Source organism: Urocitellus parryii, chromosome 5, assembly GCF_045843805.1.
Source record: "Urocitellus parryii isolate mUroPar1 chromosome 5, mUroPar1.hap1, whole genome shotgun sequence".
In the NCBI taxonomy this organism is placed as follows: Eukaryota; Metazoa; Chordata; class Mammalia; order Rodentia; family Sciuridae; genus Urocitellus; species Urocitellus parryii.
Genome location: NC_135535.1, coordinates 99,625,597 through 99,646,975, shown reverse-complemented (window position 1 = coordinate 99,646,975; position 21,379 = coordinate 99,625,597). Strand labels below are relative to the sequence as shown.

The following is a 21,379-nucleotide window of genomic DNA, read 5'->3' as shown; positions in this document are numbered from 1 at the left end:
TATTCACAGCTCCCCAATAAAATTTCAAAGTTTCACAAAATTATTTTCAAAAAGTGACATAGATCCAATTACCTGTCTATCCTGACCATTTCAATAACTTTCGTAAGTCAGGCATTGCTGTCCAAGTTTACAGCAAAGAAATTTCTGAGCATTGTCATTGTTTCTGTCCTAATTTTTACTTGCCCTGACCTAACTTGGACTGATTCAGGGAAAAGTCCATTATACAAGAATCCACCGCTAAAGTTGGAGAGTGCCATGAAATCAGAGACAGAAGCTAACAGACCCAGGTTTGCACAAAGTACAATTTATTTGGGACTTATGGATACATCTTAGGCTACAGCAAGATAGGAGAATCTCTGTACCCCAAGGCAGAAGGAAGGGATTTATGGTAAGATAGACCAAGATAGGTCTTAACCAACTAGAATATACCTGTGACTGTTCATAAACTATTAATATATTAAACATCAGTTAAGAAACAGTCTGGGCGTTAGTGGCCAGCAGGAAAAGTTTGGCTTCTTATCTCAAAGACTTTGTTTAGCACTTTAGGGATTGTAATGCAAGGGTCACATGGCAGCCAAGATGCTGGTTATGACTAAGGTAGCTGTTTTCATGTCACACTACATCCCTACAAAAACCCAAACTATTTTTTTGCTAGTGTTACAATAGGAATTTGTCCATCTGGAGATTGCTTCTAGCACATTTGTCTCTGGGCCTATTTGCTCAGGAAGCTGGTATTAAGATCATTTTCCAAATATTGCCAAATACTTACACTAAGTTACTAAAAATCACTGCAGAGTTTTTGAAACTTGAGAATTTCCAGTTTTGCCCTTAAATTATTCTGATTATGTGCATCTTAGACATAGCCCCAAACTCTGTGCTTTAAATCTGTTGTGAATACAGGTTTGGAAACCACCCTTGATGGAAAAAAAGTTATCTAAAATAAACATTAAACAAGGTTGTTTTAGTCAGCTTTTTCACTGCTGTGACTAAAAAAACCTGACCAGAACAACTGTAGAGGAGGAAAGGTTTATTTAGGGGCTTTTGGTTTTAGAGATCTCAATCCATAGACAGATGACTCCATTCCTCAGGGTTCCAGGTGAGGTAGGATATCATGGCAGAAGAGTGTGGCAGAGGGGAAACAGCTCACATGATGATGGAAGCAGAGAAAGAGGCCTCTATCACAAGATACAAATATATACCCCATAGCCATACCCCCAAATGAGCCTCTTCCTTCAGCCACATCCACCTGCCTCCAGTTACCGTAACTCAGTTAATCCCATCAGGGATTAATTAACAGGTTAGGTCGAAGCTATAATCCAATCATTTCTCCTCCAAACATTCTTTCATTGTCTCTACACATGAGCTTTTGGGGGGATACCTCACATTCAAACCATAACAGTGATCTTTCCCCAGGAATGTTGAAAGTATATGTAGTGTGTGTGTATAATATCTATCTATCTATGAATCTATCGATCTATGAATCTATCTATGTGTCTACTGTCTATCATCAGTTCAAATTCACTAGGAAAGGATTTAAGATAAATGGAAGGCTTTATTTAAAAAACAAACAGCATTTTTCAAAGTGGAGGGTTGTAATCTTCAGTAAAAAATGAAAATGTACCCTTAGGGAACTGAGGAGTCAGAAAAAAATGCAGGTCCAGGTTCCCACTCTGTTCTTTTATACAAAAAAAAAAAAAAAAAAGATGCCAGCCTGCAACCAGCTCAGTCCTGATGCATTGCAGGTTAGAATTTATTGATCAAGCCAAGTGGCAAAATGGGGCTTTCTGGGAGCTATTTATCTTGGCAGCTAGAACAGGAACAGGTTTGGGCAAGGGCCACAAAATTTTAATTTATGGTTCTTCCAGGAAGAGTACATGTGTGACCCCCAACTCAGCAACTGGCTACCAGATTTTACTTGGGGCCCTTCTTAGAGACTCAGCTTTTCTTAAAGTTCATTTTATCCATATATCCATCTAAGTATAAAATGTCTTCCAGGAATTTTGATTGGAGAAATTGGGAAAGAGAGAGAAAAGAAAACTGAAGTTCTGGGATCTAACCTGGTCACATAAGCCAAGATAGGAGAAAGCCACAAAGAATGAAGTTTTTTGACAAACAAAAGAACTTTGGATTTCCTTGCCAACTGCAGAGGCTGCTGGGAACAGCATGAAGCTGTGATGACAGCAGGACAGCAGGGAGGGGGCTATGAACAATAGTAGCTGATCCAAACCCAGAGCCACAATGAGGTCAAGGTCAGATGCAGAAATCCCTTCTAATGAGAGTAAAAGATAAGAACAAAAGAATACAGGGTACCAGGGGAAGAAAAACTGTAACCTCTTTACAGGAAAAAGATAACAAAGACAGTTAAGTTACAAATAGTACATCATTCTTTGGTTAGAAATAAATAAATAATAGAAGAGATTATCTTTCCTTTGGGAACAGAAAACCAAATGTGTGGGAGTCTGGTGCAGAGTTTTTAATTTTTAATAAATAAATTTATCTATGTGAGAGTGGAAGTTACAATAAACAACTAAAGAGAAATGAAAGAATAAAATTTCTCTTTTAATCCATGTATATGTAACTTGTGTTTCAATCCTGGATGAGAACCAGTAAACTCTGTTCACCTATGCTATGATTTAAAAAATGATCTACATTTAAAAATGTGTGTTTAAATATGTTTTATTTATAAATCTTACTAAATATTTATGTTGAACATTATTCTTTAGTTCTAAAGTTTCTTTCCATATATAGAGGAAAATCAATTAGCTGATAGTTTTAAATCTTTAAAGAATAATAAACTACTAGATTATATATAAAGTTGTTTCAAAGAACTATTAAAGTATTCCACAATGCAACTGGCTTTGAACTTGAATCATATCAATTTTCCAGTAAATTATAGATCACTGTCCTAGTAAAATTAATATCACAGGTTACTTTAGTTTTTAGACTATACATAACAATGCAGTTATATGAGGGAGAAGATGAAATCTTTATCTTTTGAAAAAATTCTGCAATCAGCAATTTTGTTCTGGAAAAGGTCTTGAAATCATTTGCTTTAAGCTTTGAGTGTGCCAATACTGACAAACTATTTTAAGAAAGGTGTGAAAAGTAAGGATTCTTATATCTTAATATCTTCAAACAATTTATTAGAATGTTTCTGAAGGAAATAAAATATGAATTTTAAAAGACTAAAGTTTTCTAAATATACTAATGCCCAGATTACCAAAACAATAACTTCAATATTATTAATTTGAATCAATGATAAAGTTGTAAAGGTGAAGTTATTATGCTATATCACTAGATTATGAATTGTCTAAATTTTAAAGATTAATAAGAATATATTTTCATAAGAAAATGGAGGAAGAGTGGTTATGCACATGAAGGCTATGGTAGACAGTAGTACAGACAAACATTTGCTAAGCTGGTACATTGCTACTGCTCTACCTACCAGGACCCTCACCTTGGGATCCCTCAGACCTTCATGTGATCTAGTAACCTTCACAACAGGAGTTTCCTTAAACTTGTTCCAGTCCTGACCTTTGTCCCTTCTGATTATTCATATTTAAATATCACCAGAGTGCATATCTAAATATGTTATAATAAAGCAAGAAAAGAGTCTTTTATTTGAGAGAGAAAAAAATCAGTGAGATGATGCTGAGATAGAAGCATAGAACAAGTATTCTCCTGGGTCCAAAGGATAATTTTAAGACCTGAATAATTAGAACATCAGATCAGAAGGCATCAGACAAGAAGTGGAGACTGTTCTGTGAAGCAAGTTCATTTGCCTGAGAGTTTAGATACAGTCACTTTTTAATCTGTTTTTGACTCTACGACTGTAGCTTTTTTCTTCATCACATGGGCTTGCAATCTCAAGTCCCTTCTTTCTTGGTGAATTTGAAAGAAACATATTAATATAAATCTTCAATCTTCACTAGTTTAGCTGTCTTCTCACATATCCAAGAAATTTCAGCACTACAGCGGGAAACATAAATATTTCCTCTTTGAAAATAAGCACATCCTTTGGATCCATTGATCTGGGAAAGTTCATCATTACTAAATCTGAAAATTAATTGATTTAAAATTAGTAATAAATACTGTATTTGGAATTTGATCACCATTCAGTATTCCTAGGTACCTTTGCAGTCAACAACTGGAATATTCTGATACTTTTGCCTTATAGTATCAAAATCCTTAACCGGACACATCTAAATCCTTTATTTCTAGTTAATTGTTTTTCTACATAGAATTATTATTTAAGAAAACTTAAGTTCTATGCCGAGAATTTGTATTTCCTTCTCTAGTATGGGATTCCATTAATGGAATTCCCTTGGTCCAGATTAAATTAGAAGTGCTAGAATAATTGTACTTTGGGTCTGTAAAAAGAAAAGTAGAAAAAATGAATCACATTCTCTATAAAATTTCATTACATTCTACTATGCAAAAGCCTAATTTTACTTGTGTTTACTTATATGTGGGGTTAACAAGAGAACAAATGAATTAAAGGTTAAGAGAAGAAATGAATTAAAATATAGATGTGGTTCTGATAATAGTTCTCAATTTCTCTTCTAGGAAATTGATGATAACTCCCAAATAATGTCATTATAAAATTAAGCTTGACAACTAAATTCTCTATGTGATCAGTATTGCTCTTGTTCAAATGACCTGCATTACTACTACCATGTTCTTTTCTTGCTTCAGGATAGGCTTCTTAAATCTTAGTCTTAGTTAAACACTCGATCAGCAGTTAAGGCCTCAGGAGCCAAGGAAATGGCTATGTAATCCCGAAGATTACTCTAACTTGAGTATGATGAGTGGTTTACCTGAAGCTGCATGTTCTCTGGGGTCAGTGTCTGCAGGCTCTGAACCCTGCTCTGGCACCCTCTTCCATATTTTGATTAGGAGTTAAAGGAGGGACACCGGATGATTAAAATCCCTTTGGGTGAGGGGAAACATCTTAGATTCCAAAATGAAAGCTGAATTGCATTTACATGAGGTTGTGGCACCACCTCTTAGAAATTCTTAGTCTAGTAGCAATACGTGCCTCAGATTAATTTTAATCAGTGCGTGACCAATATTACTCCAGGTATCAAAAAGTTGCTGTAATTTTGTTTGCTAATATGTTATTCAGCACATGCTTTTTGCCATTATTGCTTATGTGAAACCAGACTAATCAATTTAATATGACTAGTAATGGTGATTAGAGAGTATTAGAGATTGGTATTTGAGTAGAAATAGCCATGGCAAAACTTGAGGGAATGAATGAAAATAAAGTGTCTCTGGGAAGAAAACAATAGACATATTGTTGTTCAAGGAGTTTGATGTATAAGAGCTGAAGCACCACATCTTTGACAAAAAATGAATAGCATAAGTCAGTTTAAGAAAACTTTGACAACATGCTTCAATGAGTAAAATAGGAGTAGGTTAGATGCATTAGGTACTTGTTGGGAGAGGGCTGTGGAGAAAAAACTATACCCAAACTGATGCCAATGATCTTCAATTTCATCTGATACAAAAATACTATATATTACATTTAAAATATGAAAAACATTATGCCATTTAAACATAATTATGAATGAAATGTTCACCAAAATTTTTGGTTTTGTATTCTTTAAAAGAATCTTTCAAAGCTATGTGCTCCCTTACACATTTTTTTTTTTTTTTGGTACTCTGGATCGAACTCAGGGGCACTCAACGATGAGCCACATCTCCAGCCCTATTTTGTATTTTATTTAGAGATAGGGTCTCACTGAGTTGCTTAACACTTCGCCATTGCTGAGGCTGGTTTTGAACGCATAATCCTCCTATCTCAGCCTCCGGAGCCACTGGGATTACAGGCATGCACCAACTGGCCTTACACAGACATTTTTTAAAAAATGTTTTTCTGAAGAAACTTTCATCTGTGACATGTCCTACAGATAGAACAAACACTTACCAGCACACCCCTGCTTCCAAGTGGCTGCCTATTTTTGGCCCCAGACTGATGATCAGAAGCAGCACCTGGACTTCCAGGTACTAGGAGATGGAGTCTCTTTCCAAGGTTTTCTTACAGTAGATACAGAAAGTGGCAGACACCTATTTTTTCCATAACTTTAGATAGTTGGAAAAATGCAATTTTCAATTGCTGTATCCTAAATGTACTTTAAATATTTTCATCAAAATTTTGCAATGGCAGATTTAGCTCAGTTTAGTTTATGAAAGACATTTGCCATATAACCTAATTGGAAAGTCTTCATCATGAAATTATTTCAAAGTTACTTTCTGTTAGAAAGTGACTGACTATTATTTGATCCAAATAGATATGTTAATTTGTGTTCTTGTGACAAACACAATCCTGGATTCTAAGTGCTGGAGAGCAGAATAGCTAAGTGACTAAACACACTAAAGCACTAAAGTCCTGATCACCTTTGAGCTGAGTCATCTTTAATTTAGTCTCTTTTTGACAATGTTTATCTATAAAATGGGAATATAACAATGCTCCATTCAAGGGTTTGTATTTATATAGAGTTCTCTGAAGATACTAAGCATTATATTTATATGTTAAATTTAAAAAAAAGTTTAATAGGCAAAGTCTAGTGACTTGCCCTGACTTGATCATACAGATGAAATTAGATATACCACCAAACAATATTTGCTACTCTTTTCTTTGTACTTTGCACTCCTTTTTAAAATCTAGATTTATAATTCTCATAATTAACTCTCAGGATTCTAAGGAAATCTTGGTTTTCCATTCCCAATAGACTTACAAGTATGGAGAGGGAACTGAGCCATCTTCCCATAGCCAATTTCCATCAGATGGGTGCCATGATAATCCCAGCCAAAAAAAAGAAATCATGGGTAATGGCTGTGACGTTAGAAAATTCTGAGGGAAAAAAACAGAGGGAAATCTTTAAGAGAAAGTCACATTCTAGGTTATAGAAATAAGACAGAAAAATTTACTAAATTCATCTGCTGGTTCTTATTCAGAATCCACTGAATTTCTATCATGTGAATCAGAAATTTCATTCATATACCTTTCATTGTATGGGATAATTTCTATAACCAAGGAAGGAGATTCAATCATACCTTTTCTTCCAAGCTGTCAATCTTCAGCAATGTGGAGTTCTTTTCTATGCAGTCCTCTCTACTGTTACTCCAGGTTTTCTCTTTATTTATTGTGAAATAATAGCAACTTTCTTGGTACCACTGCCATGTCTTAGGACAAGGATTACATTTATGATCTGAAAAAGGAAATTATACTCAACAACATGAACAATGAAAACTACATTGGACAATAGAATGTGAGGTCCAGCACCCTGAAAACATGCTGTTTTAGAAGCCTTTGAAAATGAAGTCACTCTGGTTATGGTTTGCAACACTGGAGATACTCTTTTCAGGGTTTGGTGTTCTGACCTCAGAATTTATAGCTATGCTTTTAACTTCATATAATAATGGGATCCCTTACAAATAGTTAATAAAACAAGGAGATGAAGTTTCCAATTGATATTCTAAAATGATTCCCATACTTGCTTCTGCATCTTCAAAATTATTAAATAAATCTATATCTTTTCCTAAATTTAGAGTGACATCCTCAAAACATCATTGAATGACAACTGTCTCATACTCTGAGGTGCCACACATGGTCAGCTTAAATCAGAGCAACTGATATACTGTGACTGGTCAGCAGACCTAATTACCTGAAGTGTGAATGATTAGCTCTCTGCAGAGTTTGATAGCTATTTGCCCCTGTCTCTTTAGTAGATTAGATATCTGTGATTTGAGAAATTCTTCTTCCATGGGTAAGTTCCTGTGGTTGCTCAGTTGCTGGGATAAATTTTCCTGCTGGTGGTGGATAATTTTCTGAAGTCGATTCAATGTCTCTGAATCTGAGTTAATTTTGTTAGACATCTGCAAAACTCCAAGAATAACATGACAGGAGACAAACTCAAATATCCTTCCATTCTCATAATAGCCATCCATAATTCTCTTGATTCATAAATATTTCTTATTGCTTAATATTTATTAGTAACTCCTAATAATTGAGATTTCATGAAAGAAACATACCAGATACTTTTCAACCCCAAATTGTTTAGAGTTTACCTTTATAATTTTATTCATGTTTTCACTATTGTACTTGTGTTAAATAATGAATTAAGTATTATAGTACTTGTGTTAAAATAATTAATTAATGATTATATATCTGTTATTTCACCAAAATTGGTGTCAGTAATTTTGCCCCTTATTTTGGTATTTTTTTTCTAATTGGAGTTTTTGGATAGAATTATAGTTTAATAGAAATGAAATTCTTTGAGACAAGGAATATCTCAAAGTATAGTATGCTAACTGCCCTTTTATGGTAAATAATTGAGCATGTATCATGGCAAGTTTATTCATTTTCAAAGAGTACATCATTGCAGAAGATTAGCTTCTAATTCTCACAATACTGAGCTACTGAATATGTTATCTCTGCTAGAACATTTCTTTACAAAAGAGCAAGCTACATAATTATCCTTTATTTGTTTGTCCAAATAGATGTGTAGAAATCCTAATTATCCATTAGATTTTAAATATATAGATAGAAATTTTAAAAATAGAGATGTTAGTATCATTCAACAAATAACAGTTTTTTACTTTAAGTTCCCTGAATCTCAGTGCTGTACCAAATCACTACTTTATTCCACGTGCTGAACAACATTCTATAAAATACATATTCTCAGGATGTTTTTCCACTTTGTTAGTCCTGAATTCCCACTACCAATGGAGGATAAAAGTGACCCCAACTTTCTAAGATTACAATAATAGGTCAGAATCAAGAAAATATTCCTTTTTGGCTCTGGTGCTGGGGAGCAGAGCTTCCACTGTCTTGCAGAGATGGCTCAATTCTGTCTGCTGGGTGCGGTGTAGCAGGGCACTCCCTCCTTGCTTGTACTGTCACTTAGATGTTTTCTCTACCCTAGAAAGGTCTTGGGTAAACAGAGGGAGCTAGTCTTCAAGGTAAATGAACAGCATGACATTTCTTAAACACAATCCCCTGATTCCTTTTTGTTACCACTGGCATAGTAAGTGGATGTGTATCTGGAAACAAGGGCTCCTTGCTCTAACAATTATAAAAATAAGTCTATTTTGCTAATCAAGAGAAAATAATGAGCTGGGACTAAACCTCCATATTAAAGTATGTCCCAAAATGATCTGTTTTGACAACATGAAGATGGGACACTTATGAGATGGGAAAGTTATTAAAGGATTCAGAATGCTGGCATCTGTCCACAAATTGAATTTACATAGTTTACAAGTTATACTTAATTGCCTTTATTGTGTTTTGTGCAAATATACTTACACATAATCCCCAAGGTCACCAGCCCAATCAACAGCATCAGGCAAAGAGTTAGCAGACCTTGGGCAGCCTGACGCCATATGGGGGATGGAGCTGGATGCCCTGTAAAGTCAACAGAGGCGTGAGCAAGCAGAACTGCTAGGTGGGTTGTACACTTCGGGTTGTTTATTCTTCCGACTTAGGAATCTTCCAGGTACTAAAATTTCTCTCTCATTTCTTCAATGACATTATTTAGAAAATTTCTACCATGAAGCCTAATAAGAGTCCATCACCAGTTCTCCTCCATTATTTCACCACTATCTTTCCTTCAAGAGTAAATGCCTCCTAATTTTTAGTTTTTGTTTTAATATCATCACCCACCTTTAATCTTCAAGTTCACTGATTTCACAAATAACATGCTATGAAAACTTTCCCTGGACTGATGCTGACAATAGGAGAGACCTATTGTCTCCATTACGATTACAAATCTCCAAAAGGCAGGTTATTCTATACTTCGCATAAAAGTGAATTCTACTTTTAAAAGCAACTGTTATCTACTAAAATATAATGTTTACATATTATCCATGATATTTATCACCCAGTAAATAATCAATTAATATAGAAAAAATAGTGCACAGTTTAAAGCAGAATAGGCCAGGAAGTCTGTGTCTAGTTCTTCAAATTTCAGCATCTTATCTTTATTTTTTAATGAAAATGTTCTCCTATTTCTCTCACCTTCTCTTTGATTCAGGTCCTAAGGTGTCAAGTCCAATGTTTTGATAGATTGATACAATCTCCAGATGCACTATCACATGCACTATATCCAGACCTCCTTTTCCCTCAAGCGTAAATCAAAAAAGCCAAAAACATATAATCACCTTCATCTGACACATGTAAAAAGCCCATTCTAATCATCTTTTTGGTATATCCTCCCCTCAAACCTCACTCACACACGTACACATATTCATAAACTAAAAATAAGTCTAAATTAGTGCATGAGAAAGTAATTCATAAGATTCAAATGATTTAAGACAATGGCCTGAACAGTGAGCAGACCTTCTGAAGTTAAGGGATAGGGATGTCGCCTTATACGTTAACCAGAAACTTCCATTTCCTCCAGTTGGGTACAAGGGAATAAGCTGAAGACTAGAACTGAGACTGGGCTTCCCCCATAGCAATTGTATGGACTTAGTTCAGACATTTAATTTATTTCAGTCTCAGTTTCCTCCTCTCTGAAACAGTAATATCATTTTGTTTACTTTATAATTATATCTCAATAAAAATATGATGATGAATATATAATACTATACAAGTATTGCTATTAATTAATAATACTAATTATACTTGGAATTTCAACTATCTTAATTGAAAAAAAACTTATAAATGTGAAACTAACACTTGCTCATGCCTGACCTGCCCATCCTCTACTTTTTGCCTTCAGTTACTTACACCATGTAAGAAAAATGCCATGTTCTCTGTTTAGAAGCCTCCAATTTGACTTATAAAAGAATATTCTTCCAGCAACTTTATAAAGTCTAATTATCAAGGACATTTATAAAATAGAAACATCTCAGTTTCCAATATCCATCTCTGAAACATCCAACAAAAACGTCTCACTAAGAGGTACAGCTTCTTGACACATACAGTTATCACACAACCTAAAACAGGTCCCTAAAGGCACATATTTTCTCTTCAACATTAGGAACACTCACTCCATGAATCGATTCCATGACTATTTCCATCCTGAAGATGCCACTGCCCATGTCAAAACCAGCACCTCAAAGCTTTTAACCACGGTCTCAGCTTGCTTTCTCTTAAACTCCTACCTCTTTTTCTCAGGTTATTTCCATCTTGATTATTTCTTGCTCCAGAAGAATCCTGAAATGCGAGTGTCGCGTAGGTCACTTCGTCGGACATTATAGAAGAAAACACTACCACAAATTCTGTAACTAATGTTTCAATATCTTCAGGTCTGTGACAGAGTGTTCTTTTCAAAGCTGGAAACTTCTCCATAGACACTCAACTGACCCTACTGGCCCTTTGTTAGAACAGAATAACAGTTTCTCTGCAGTAAAATTGAGAGAAGTCAAATATTCTCCTTAGATATTGAAATGTTACAGATTGCAAACTGTAGCACCATTGTTCTTTGTTGGGAACCCAAAAGGGGGTGCCTGGAGGCAGAGCAGGAATGGTGGTTTCATCCTGAGGCTGCTCTGAATATTTGAAAAAATATCTAAGTTTTCTAGTTTACAGACATCTAATGCTAGCTCATCCTGTATAGAGACCATATAACATAGCAAGCAAAGGTACACATACTAAACCAGAAGGGCCATGTCACATGCATACCTATCTACTGTTATAAGTAATCCAAACGTGTGTGTGTGTGTGTGTGTGTGTGTGTGTGTCCCACACGTGCGCACACGCCTGCTCACATGGGAGACAAAGAAAAGAGGGAGGGAGAGAGAGATGGTTTCGGTAATAGGGGTTATGTGACATAGAAGGAGATTAATAGCTATTGGTGAACATGATCAAGGCACAAAATATACGTGTATGGAAATGTCACAGTGTAATTCATTAACCTGTATAATTAATGTGTCAATTATGTATAATATATATTATATATGTGAAATTAATAGCTATTAAAATTGGACATGAATAAAATATGGAGTGCATATTCTTAAAATTAATTATTCCTTCTGGAATGATTAAAATCTTTAACAGTATAATCTAGAAAAATCTTCCTGCAGGTAACCAATACACTGGAACAAGATTGTTGAAATAACTACCTGAAGTTTCAGGAGAGTGAAAAAAGCTGGCAGGTTCCAGAAAGACAGACTGATACATGGTAAAGTGTTTTTATTTTTTAATTTGTTCTATTGTCTTTTCTTAATATTTTTATTAGTGCATTATAGTTCTACACATAATAATGGAGTTCCTTTTGACACAATTATGCATGCATGAAATACAATTTGCTCCAATTCAGTCCCCAGGGGTTCCCCTTTTCCTCTTGCCTCCCTCCCCCTATTCCTCTTCCTCTACTGGTCTTCCTTCTATTTAGTTATTGTTTTTTTTTTAACTGTTGCTTTATTCACTGTGATATATTCATATAATGTACCTTGTAAAATTTGGTCAGTTTCATTCCATGGTTCCTTTCTTGTCCCATCCCTCCTCACTCCCTGTCAATCTCCTTCCTCTACTCTACAGATCTCCCTTGTTTTCCTTCCCACTCTTCTTATTTTTTTCTAGTTTCCAAATATGGGAGAAAGCATTTGATTTTGGACTTTCTGAGTCTGACTTATTTCATTCAGTATGATTTTTTTTCAGTACGATGGCAGTCTGCAGCTAAAACTCTTATAAAATACATTCTGTCTTTTGGATTTGAAATATCAGAAGATGGAGCTTGGGGCAACTACACCCGTAAATACTGCTAGAATAACTGGATACCCATATGGAACACTTACTATGGGAAATGTCAAGAGTGTTTTGGGCCTTGAAGCCTATTGAGCTACGATTTATCTATATTTCATTTTAAAATATTTGATAAAATAACCTACTTCTATTTTCTATTTCTTAAGTCTAAAATTGCTGAAAAGCATGTTTCCAGTAAAATTGAATTAAAATCTCTACATAAGAATTTATACTGCAATACTAAACATTTCAACAACATGACATGAATGATAATGAGTTGAGAAATTTTATAGAAGGTGTTGTGACTATAATTTGGAAGAAGGCAAGAAAAGAGTACAATGGACATGCCTTGGGTTATTTAATCACAACAGCCATAAGACTCACAGGGGTCTTTTTGAATTACTGCATCTATTTCTAATCTCACCACAATTTTTCATACAAATCTATTAACATATATAAGAAAATAAATTGTTTAGAATCTTTGATAGGTAGAATAAGAACTCCTAAGGATGTCTATGGTTTCATCCCCAGGCACTATAAATATAATATAGTTCAAATGGCAAAACTATCATTGCAGATGTGAATAAGGTTATGGACCTTAAAGAGGAAGAAATTACCCTGTATTACGTAAGTGTATGTAATTTGATTACATCAGTCCTAAAAATTGGAGATGACCTCTAGGGTGGTCAGAGTTGTGTGACAACAAAGAAGAGTTAGAGAGATAAAGCTTCTTTGAGTGATGGTGAAGGAAGAAAGCTAAGAACCACAGAATCTTGACTAGAAGATGGAAAGGTAAGGAAGCAGATTCTCCCACACAGCCTTCGGAAAGGAGCTTGTCCCTGCCAACAGCCTTCATTTTAGTCTAGTGAGACTCGTATCAGATTTTTAACCTACAAAGCTGTAAGATTATAAACTTGTGCTGTTTAAGTGGCTAAGTTTGTGATAATTTGTCATAGCACAAATAGGAAACTAATTACAAAATCCCAGAAAATATTTAGGAGTTACACAAGAGCAAGGGTATCTCCTTTAAAGTTTTCCTTTGGACGAAGCAAGAGAAGATTAAATAGCTATGTTTCAGGGAGGATTTGGCATTGGTTTTGTGTTTTCAGATACCTAGGGAGTGATTCAAGATGTTCCAGGTCTATATCTGTGTGATGTGGTCCCCACAGGGTTCATATCTGTGTGAGATGATCTCAAAAGATCTCCAGAATGAGGAGCAACCACTACCAATGTGGGAAAGAGATACAGGAACATTTGTACATGATCTCCAATGGTATTAATGTATTACATATCTTGCTCTTGTTCATTTTTTTTAACCAATGGAGTGTTGAATCAAAAGGTGTTTGGAGGCTCTATGTTATACATTAACTGAACTTTGCTGTCAGAATATATGAAAATGAATAATAAATCTATCCTCTTATTTACCAGTGTAGGTAAATTAAATAATGACAGAGAAAATTAACATGAGAGAAAGTTAAACCAAGTAGATGATTATAAAAATAACAAATGAAAGTTGTTCATCTGTCTCTGCTCTGCTCCTCCATTTTCACCAAATTTTGCAAACTATTTTGTTCTAATTTTTCCTGATTTTTCATGTACCTTAAATTTCCCTGAGAATGTATGCAACCTCCTGCTATGGTACAGGAAATGATGCTTGGATAAAAGAGTGATATATAATTGCACCTGACTCATGACTATTTCTAAAAGGAAAAAAAAATGAGTCATACCTCCTACATACTTTCTACTATTGTGGTACTAAAAGGGTAAATAATCTATTATTAGCTTATGATTTTATTATTTTGAAAATCACTGTATGTATTTTAAGCATCTCAATAGCTCATTTCATCAGTTATATTCTCAAAAAAAAAAAACACCTTGATATAATCATCTATCAAATGCTCAATCTTCCTTATCCCCTTATTATTTTTCCAACCATCTTAAATCTCCTACTCACCTCTATGGCTCTCATGATCTTAGTAATTTTAATATCCATGTAGATGATAATTCAATACTATGGGTTCTTAGTTCTTGTACTTACCTCCAATAACCTCATCCATATCCACAAATCAACTACCTACAGTTGATTATACTCTAGAGCTACACTGTCCAATACTATAATCACTAGGCACAGATGACTATTTAAATTTAAATTTATCAAAATTTTTAAAACTTATAAATTATTTTTCCTAGTCACATTAGTCATATGTTGAGTGCTCAGTAACCACAGATGCTATTTATTTTTAAATCACACAGGACAGATATATAAGGTCTTCATCATTAAGAAGGTCCTATTGAATAGAGCTGCACTGAATCTAGAAAATTTCATTTCCCATAAGAACTCCTTCTCCATTATCTCAATTTTAGGTATTCAACTCTCTGACCTGCTGTAATATTATCTTGGGGGAAAAAATAATTAGAAGAGTTTCCTTTGCTCTGCCAACCAAATGCACAAAAACTGTCTTATGTCTGCGTGTAAGACATTATCCCTTTCAACAATGGTTAAGTTGAACCACCTCTTATTTACCATCTGTCTTCAGCTGTATTTTAAAATTCATCCTATCTGCCTATTTAGAAATTTTGAATTTATAATTCTCTGTCTTTCCCTCTCTGGAATCATTGATTTTTTCATTTCTACTGGTTCACTCATTTTAATGTACATATATAATAAAATATCTCCCATTTTAAAAACAAAAAGCAAACAAACCCTCAAGTATATCCTCCCTCAACACACACTACCACCCCATTTCTCTAATGCTTTTAACAACAAAAGGGTTCTGGCCCTGCTTTCTCTTCCTACTTTTCTGCTTTCTCTTCCTATTTTTCCTGAACACTTTTTTTTCTTTTTGAATCCCTTAACATAATTTTTATTTTATTTTTTGTTTTGTTTTAATTAGTTATACATGACAGTACAATGATCTTGACTTATCATACATTTGAATCAGATGGGATATAATTTCTCATCTTTCTGAGTGTACAGGTTGCAGAATCACATTGGTCATGCAGTCACGTATATACCCACAGCAATAATGTCTATTTTATTCTGCTATCCTGAACTCTTTCTAATGAGGATTCCCCTCTCACTATTTCTGTAAAACTGTCCTGTTAAAGTCAGGATTAACCTCCCTGTTACTATCCAATGGGTATTTCTTGGCAGTTATCTTACTCACCCTGTAAGCAGTATTTGACATAACAATTTTATTGAATTTTCTCAAAACACTGTCTTCTCTAAACCATTTTATACCCCAGGACACCATTTCCTTATTTTCTTCTTTAGATTCACTGACTCCTCCTTAACTGATTTCAAAATATTGTATCTCAACACTTGGTTATGCTCACCTAGATGAGCCCATCTCGGGGCATGGCTTGATGAAACAGCCATATCTTGATGATATCTAAATGTTTATCTCCAAGTCTGTGCTTGATCTTTAGGACCCCATATCTCCCTGTATTCTTTGCATGTCTGCTTAGATATTTTTATAGAATTTTAAGTTTAGTACATCAAAAAGTGAATGACCCCTCTCAATATATTTCGTCTTGGTAAATGAGAACTCCATGCTTTTGGTCCCTCACCCAAAAGCTTGGAATCACCTTTGACTTTTTTTGATGCTCTCACTTGAATTAAATCCATCAGAATACTGTTCACTGAAGAACAGAACACAGATGTAAAATATAAAAGTATTGCTGATTCAGAATACATTAAAAATACTGAGTTTATACCATGGGAAGTTGTATCCTCACTTTGTTCTTTAACAGTCTCCCATTCCCACGTGTTATGCCTGTTTCAGAGAAAACTTTTAAAAAGAATGGCCTACATTGGTCAGTACCCAGAGAATAGCTAGAATTGGAAGTAATTCATAAGTATTGATGAAAAAGGATTGGGAGAAATGAAAGGCAGAGATGTTAAAACCCAAAGAAAACAAAAAATAAATTAAAAGCAGAAAGATAAAAAGTGGCCACAAGGAGGAGACAGAGGATGAACACAAGATGGAATTTTTATGGAAATGCATCTTTACCAAATAGGAAAAGATGTCCTGATTCAAACAAAGGTCTATAAAAATGCACTGATTGATTCAAATCCTAATCAATACTTGCTCTGTGACTAAAGCCAAATTATTTATCCTCTGTGTTTATTTTTCTTATTAGTGAAATTTAAATAAATACCTGCAAAGGTAATTGTTTAATACACATACTTTGCTTCTAGAAGTATCTATCTAATTATTATAACAGAAGCAAATCTGGTTTATTCTGGATGACTTTTAAAATGGAAGAAACCTGTGTAATTTCCCAAATGAACCCTCCAAGTAAGCCCAACCAGGGTCTTCCTGCAGCCTTACCAGTCAAGCTCTATTAGCTCAATTGATTTTCCTTCAAAGCATAGCACTTAGCATGATGTCACATTATTTTGCTCTTTGCTTTCTTTACTTTTTAACTGTCTGTACCATTACCCTTTAAGAAGAGCACAAATAATGTATCAGTGACCACTTGATCCTCTGAAAACAGCAGTGCCTGAGACATCCAAAGTGATGAAAAAATTTATGTTCAAATAATTGACCAATTTTCCCTGCCACTTAAGTTTTATAGCAATTTTCATAGCAAAGTGCAATGTTATCTCAATATACTGGGATATGAATCCTCAGTTCAGATATGCTTTTCATCAATTACACCATGTTTACTCAAATTTCCCAACTTTTTTACTCAGCTATTTTCCTTGCTTGATAAACATTCCCCTCTCCTTTTTTTGTTTGCAAATCTTTACCTTTCCTTATATACACTTTATTCCATTTGATTGTCATTTAACTTTTTACTTATGTATGTTTTCTATGCATATGCATCACAAGTTTAGTGATATGGATGCAGTCTAATACATTTCATTTTCTCAACTATGTCTAACAAAACACTCTGCCATAGTTGTCTATTAGTTACTATTCAATTCAATAATTTTTAATGAAGCTCATTCCATTTTTTAAGAGGATCACAAGTTCAAGGCTACTTGAGCAACTTAGCCAAATGCTTTCTCAGAATAAACAGGACTGGGGATGTAGCTCAGTGGTAGAGCACCCTTAGGTTCAATTCCCAGTACCCACACACACAAAGAAAAACAAATGTAATGCAGAGGTCTGAGAGAGGAAACAGGATATCACTGATAAAAGGACTCAAAACTCAGCTTAAAAGGGGTATACACGAAAAAGTCTATACATAGAGAGAACCAATTGTAGAGTGTTCCTTTTATTTTTCATTTTAGAGACAATTAACAACTCTTACAGTAATCAACATCATTTTCTTGACTGTGTCTTTTCCACATCCACTAGCCTTCCTTGAATATTGATTAGTCCTATCCACAATGCTATCCATTCAAATATTTCACTTTGTTATTATACCAATATCTCCTTGTTCTGATCCCAGTGTCTTAATAAGCATTTATTGGGTGGTAATTGAATGTCAGTTACTAGTTTAGAGCTATAGAGTATATATCATTCCAGGGATTTAAAAAACAATTTAAATATGTGAGTGGGGATGTAAGTCAGTGGTAGAGTACTTTCCTGGCATGCACATACCATGAATTCAATCCAGAGCACTGCAAAAATAAAAATAAAAATAATTAAATATTTAAGATTACTGTGTGTGTGACAGTGTTTTAAAAAAGAGGTAAAAGAATATGAGCTTGTGTGTATTGGGCTGGAGGAAGATGTTCTAAATGTTAAAAAATGAAGATTACATATTTAAATTTCAAGTCTGTGCTCCATGATTAATATCATGGCTTTTTCCCATAACTATTAAGCACCTGTTTCAGTGTCAGGAACCTAATCAATATTAATTAAATATTTGATTTAAATATAAAGGATAATTCATGCTAAAGTGCCTCAATCTCTAAACTACGTAAAATAGATTAAAACATGTTCTTCCAAATTTAAGATTCATCAGGAAATTTGGAATAAAGAACACTTTTTTTAAAGGTACTGTCTTCTAAACAAAGAAAATAGAAAAGAGATAAATATTCAAGCCGAAATAAGATATACTAAGAAAAGACTTTGTAGGATGGTTAAGAGATATCTACCAAAGCCTCTGGACTTGTAAAAGGAAGAAGAAAATTTTGTCATATCTATCTCTTTTTCCTGCATGTCTCTGCTTAATTTTGCTGAGTAACTCAGCTTCTACTTATAGGATATGTGGCAGGGTAGAGCAAAATTAAGACTAAATGTTATCAGAGGCTTTTTTGACCCTGTAATTATGTTCTGTGTTTCTAACACCCAGAGTCATGATGGTGAGGGGGAGGAGATTGCAAATAAAGACATATTTATTTTATAGAACATTAGATCTAGACAGAAGATTATCAGACCACAGCTGGAATTATCAAAGGCAAAAAAAAAAGACAAATTACAATGAGAAAGAAAGAAAAAAAGGAAATTCAGAGCAAAAAAGAAAGAAACTTTATTATAATCTGTTAATCTATTTCAGATATACCTTCTTCTGATGCTAAATATATAGTTCCATACACTAATGGATCAAAAAGTAAGAAGTAAGACTGATACAGTCCTGGTGGTTGCCAAGAATAAATTAGTCACTTTCACATTAAACCAACTGCCCAGGACTCAGAAAATAAGAAATTTCAACAAAGCAAACAATTTATGTTTAATTCCTTCTTAAAGTTTATATTAATGAAGAAGAAAATGTGTATAACAATCTAAAATGTTTCCTAAATATCCTCTTATGTCACAGTTATGCATTCAATTAAATTAAAATGATTAAATCTTTAGAAGTTACCTATTTGGTTACTAAGAGAACATGTAAAACTTTACTGAAAATGTATCCTTTGAATTATTACCTCCATCCACATTTTATTCTCTTAAGTCAGAATTATTTATTCAAATTTTTTTAATATTTCTCTACATAGTTAAGAAAAAACACTAAAAGTAAGGCAATAAGATAAAGAGCACAAAAGGAGGTTTATATTTTTTAAAAAGTGAAACAAAATAAAAGCAGCTTTGAGCATTGGTGCATTAGTACATGTGGGCAGAAGAAACCAGAAGGGTCCAGCTCTTCTTAGGCTTTTCTGGGAGTCCAGCTCACCAGGCACTGTGAGGAAGAGGAGGAGCCACTTTAGGTGAAACAAAAGTTACACAAACAGAAATAGCTGTAGGTGTTTGCTGAGATGACAGTCTGAATTTATCCTTCTTACGGTTGGAAATCGTTGAATATTTTAACTAAGAACTCATTAACAAACACCAGATTGGGGATATAAGAAATTCAATTTATAGTACTTTTATCAAATTTCACATTTAATTAAAGTAAATGAGGGTTTTTTAATGAAGGATTGGTTTATGGTAAAAATATTGGATTATACTAAATTTGATTTTCCAAAATCAGGCAATGCCTTTCATATTTGTTTTTGTGTAGTCTTCACATCATTCTTAAAATAATTTGAGGTGTATAGGGAGATAAATGTTAAAATATGAGTATTTTAAGTGAATTGGTGAAGATTTCAAAGTGAAGTGGATACCAAGATATATTAAAGGTAACATTAGCAATCAAAATTTTACCTGCCACAAGATCCCATGTCATTATTGCACTAAAAAAATAAAGTCTAAGGAGAAAAATACAAATAAGATTATTTATAAGATAAATGCTACTAGTCAACTCTAAAGGAACACTTTACTGGCAGTGGAGTTAACAAAAGCATCAGTTTTAAAATTATGTAAGAGCTATCCTAATGGCAAAACAGACAACATTCTCAAGAATATTCCTGCAATATATCAGCCAATTTTGTATATTTGTTCTTATAACTACTTTCAATATAATCTAAATAATCATTTAAAAGTCTATCTATGAAGTTAAATGTGAAGAATGAATATTATATTATGATGTAAAGGGCATTAGGAAACCATACTTTCCTAAATGTGTTTATCTAAGCACTACCATGATAGAAATGAAATGATGTCATTGAATTCAGATTATTTTATTCCAGGAAATTCACTTTAAAGTATAAAACATTAGTAAAGGGAATTATATCAAGTCACTAACTTTGTGTTATTTCACTTTGTTATTTTCCTTCAATGTCTAAATCTAAGTAATATGAGGCCTACAGAGTCCTCAAATTTTTGAAAAACCTATTTATAAAAGATGCAATAATTTAGATGAATTTTAGTCATAATTAGTCAGGCTTCCTTCCAACATAAGACTATGAACATCTAATTTAGCTCCATATAATTTCAAATAATATTAGACTTGCTTCCCACAGTGGGATAGACTATATATCTGGGGATATTTTTACCTATGAATTTTCATCAAAAATTGGTTCATTTAAGCAATATGATTTAAGATTGCATAGCGTTAAGATGAAACATAAACTTTTGTTCTTTAAAAGGATACACATGAGGGAATCTCTCTTCATTCAGGATTGAAGATAAGGAAACAGGAAACAAATACTCCATCTACTCCTTTACCACAGTTGTTATTATTTTTGTGTTTTTATGTTCAAGGTCCATGTATCTCAGAACAGCCATGAAAGGGCTTCCTGGAAAACAAACCAAACCAAAACAAAAACCATGTGTCCCAACTCACATGGTTCTACCCGACCACGGAGAGAGGAGGATCACAGCCTGCAGACTCTGGGATTGTAAAAAAAGGGAACGCTGCATTTCACAAAGTCATTGAAACTCTGAGCTCACTTGCAGTCCAGGGGCAACC

The 21,379-nt window shown here is 34.0% G+C and overlaps 1 protein-coding gene across 1 annotated transcript; it reads right to left on the bottom strand.

The window, feature by feature from the left end:
• Window positions 1-3,905: 3,905 nt before the first annotated feature.
• On the bottom strand, window positions 3,906-11,203 carry Clec12b (C-type lectin domain family 12 member B). Its single transcript, XM_026410897.2, has 6 exons — window positions 11,113-11,203; window positions 9,311-9,409; window positions 7,671-7,889; window positions 7,060-7,214; window positions 6,741-6,856; window positions 3,906-4,056 (listed from the first exon to the last, which is right to left on the bottom strand). The coding sequence occupies exons 1-6, from the start codon at window positions 11,201-11,203 to the stop codon at window positions 3,906-3,908; spliced, it is 831 nt and encodes a 276-aa protein (XP_026266682.2).
• Between the last annotated feature and the right edge of the window lie 10,176 nt (window positions 11,204-21,379).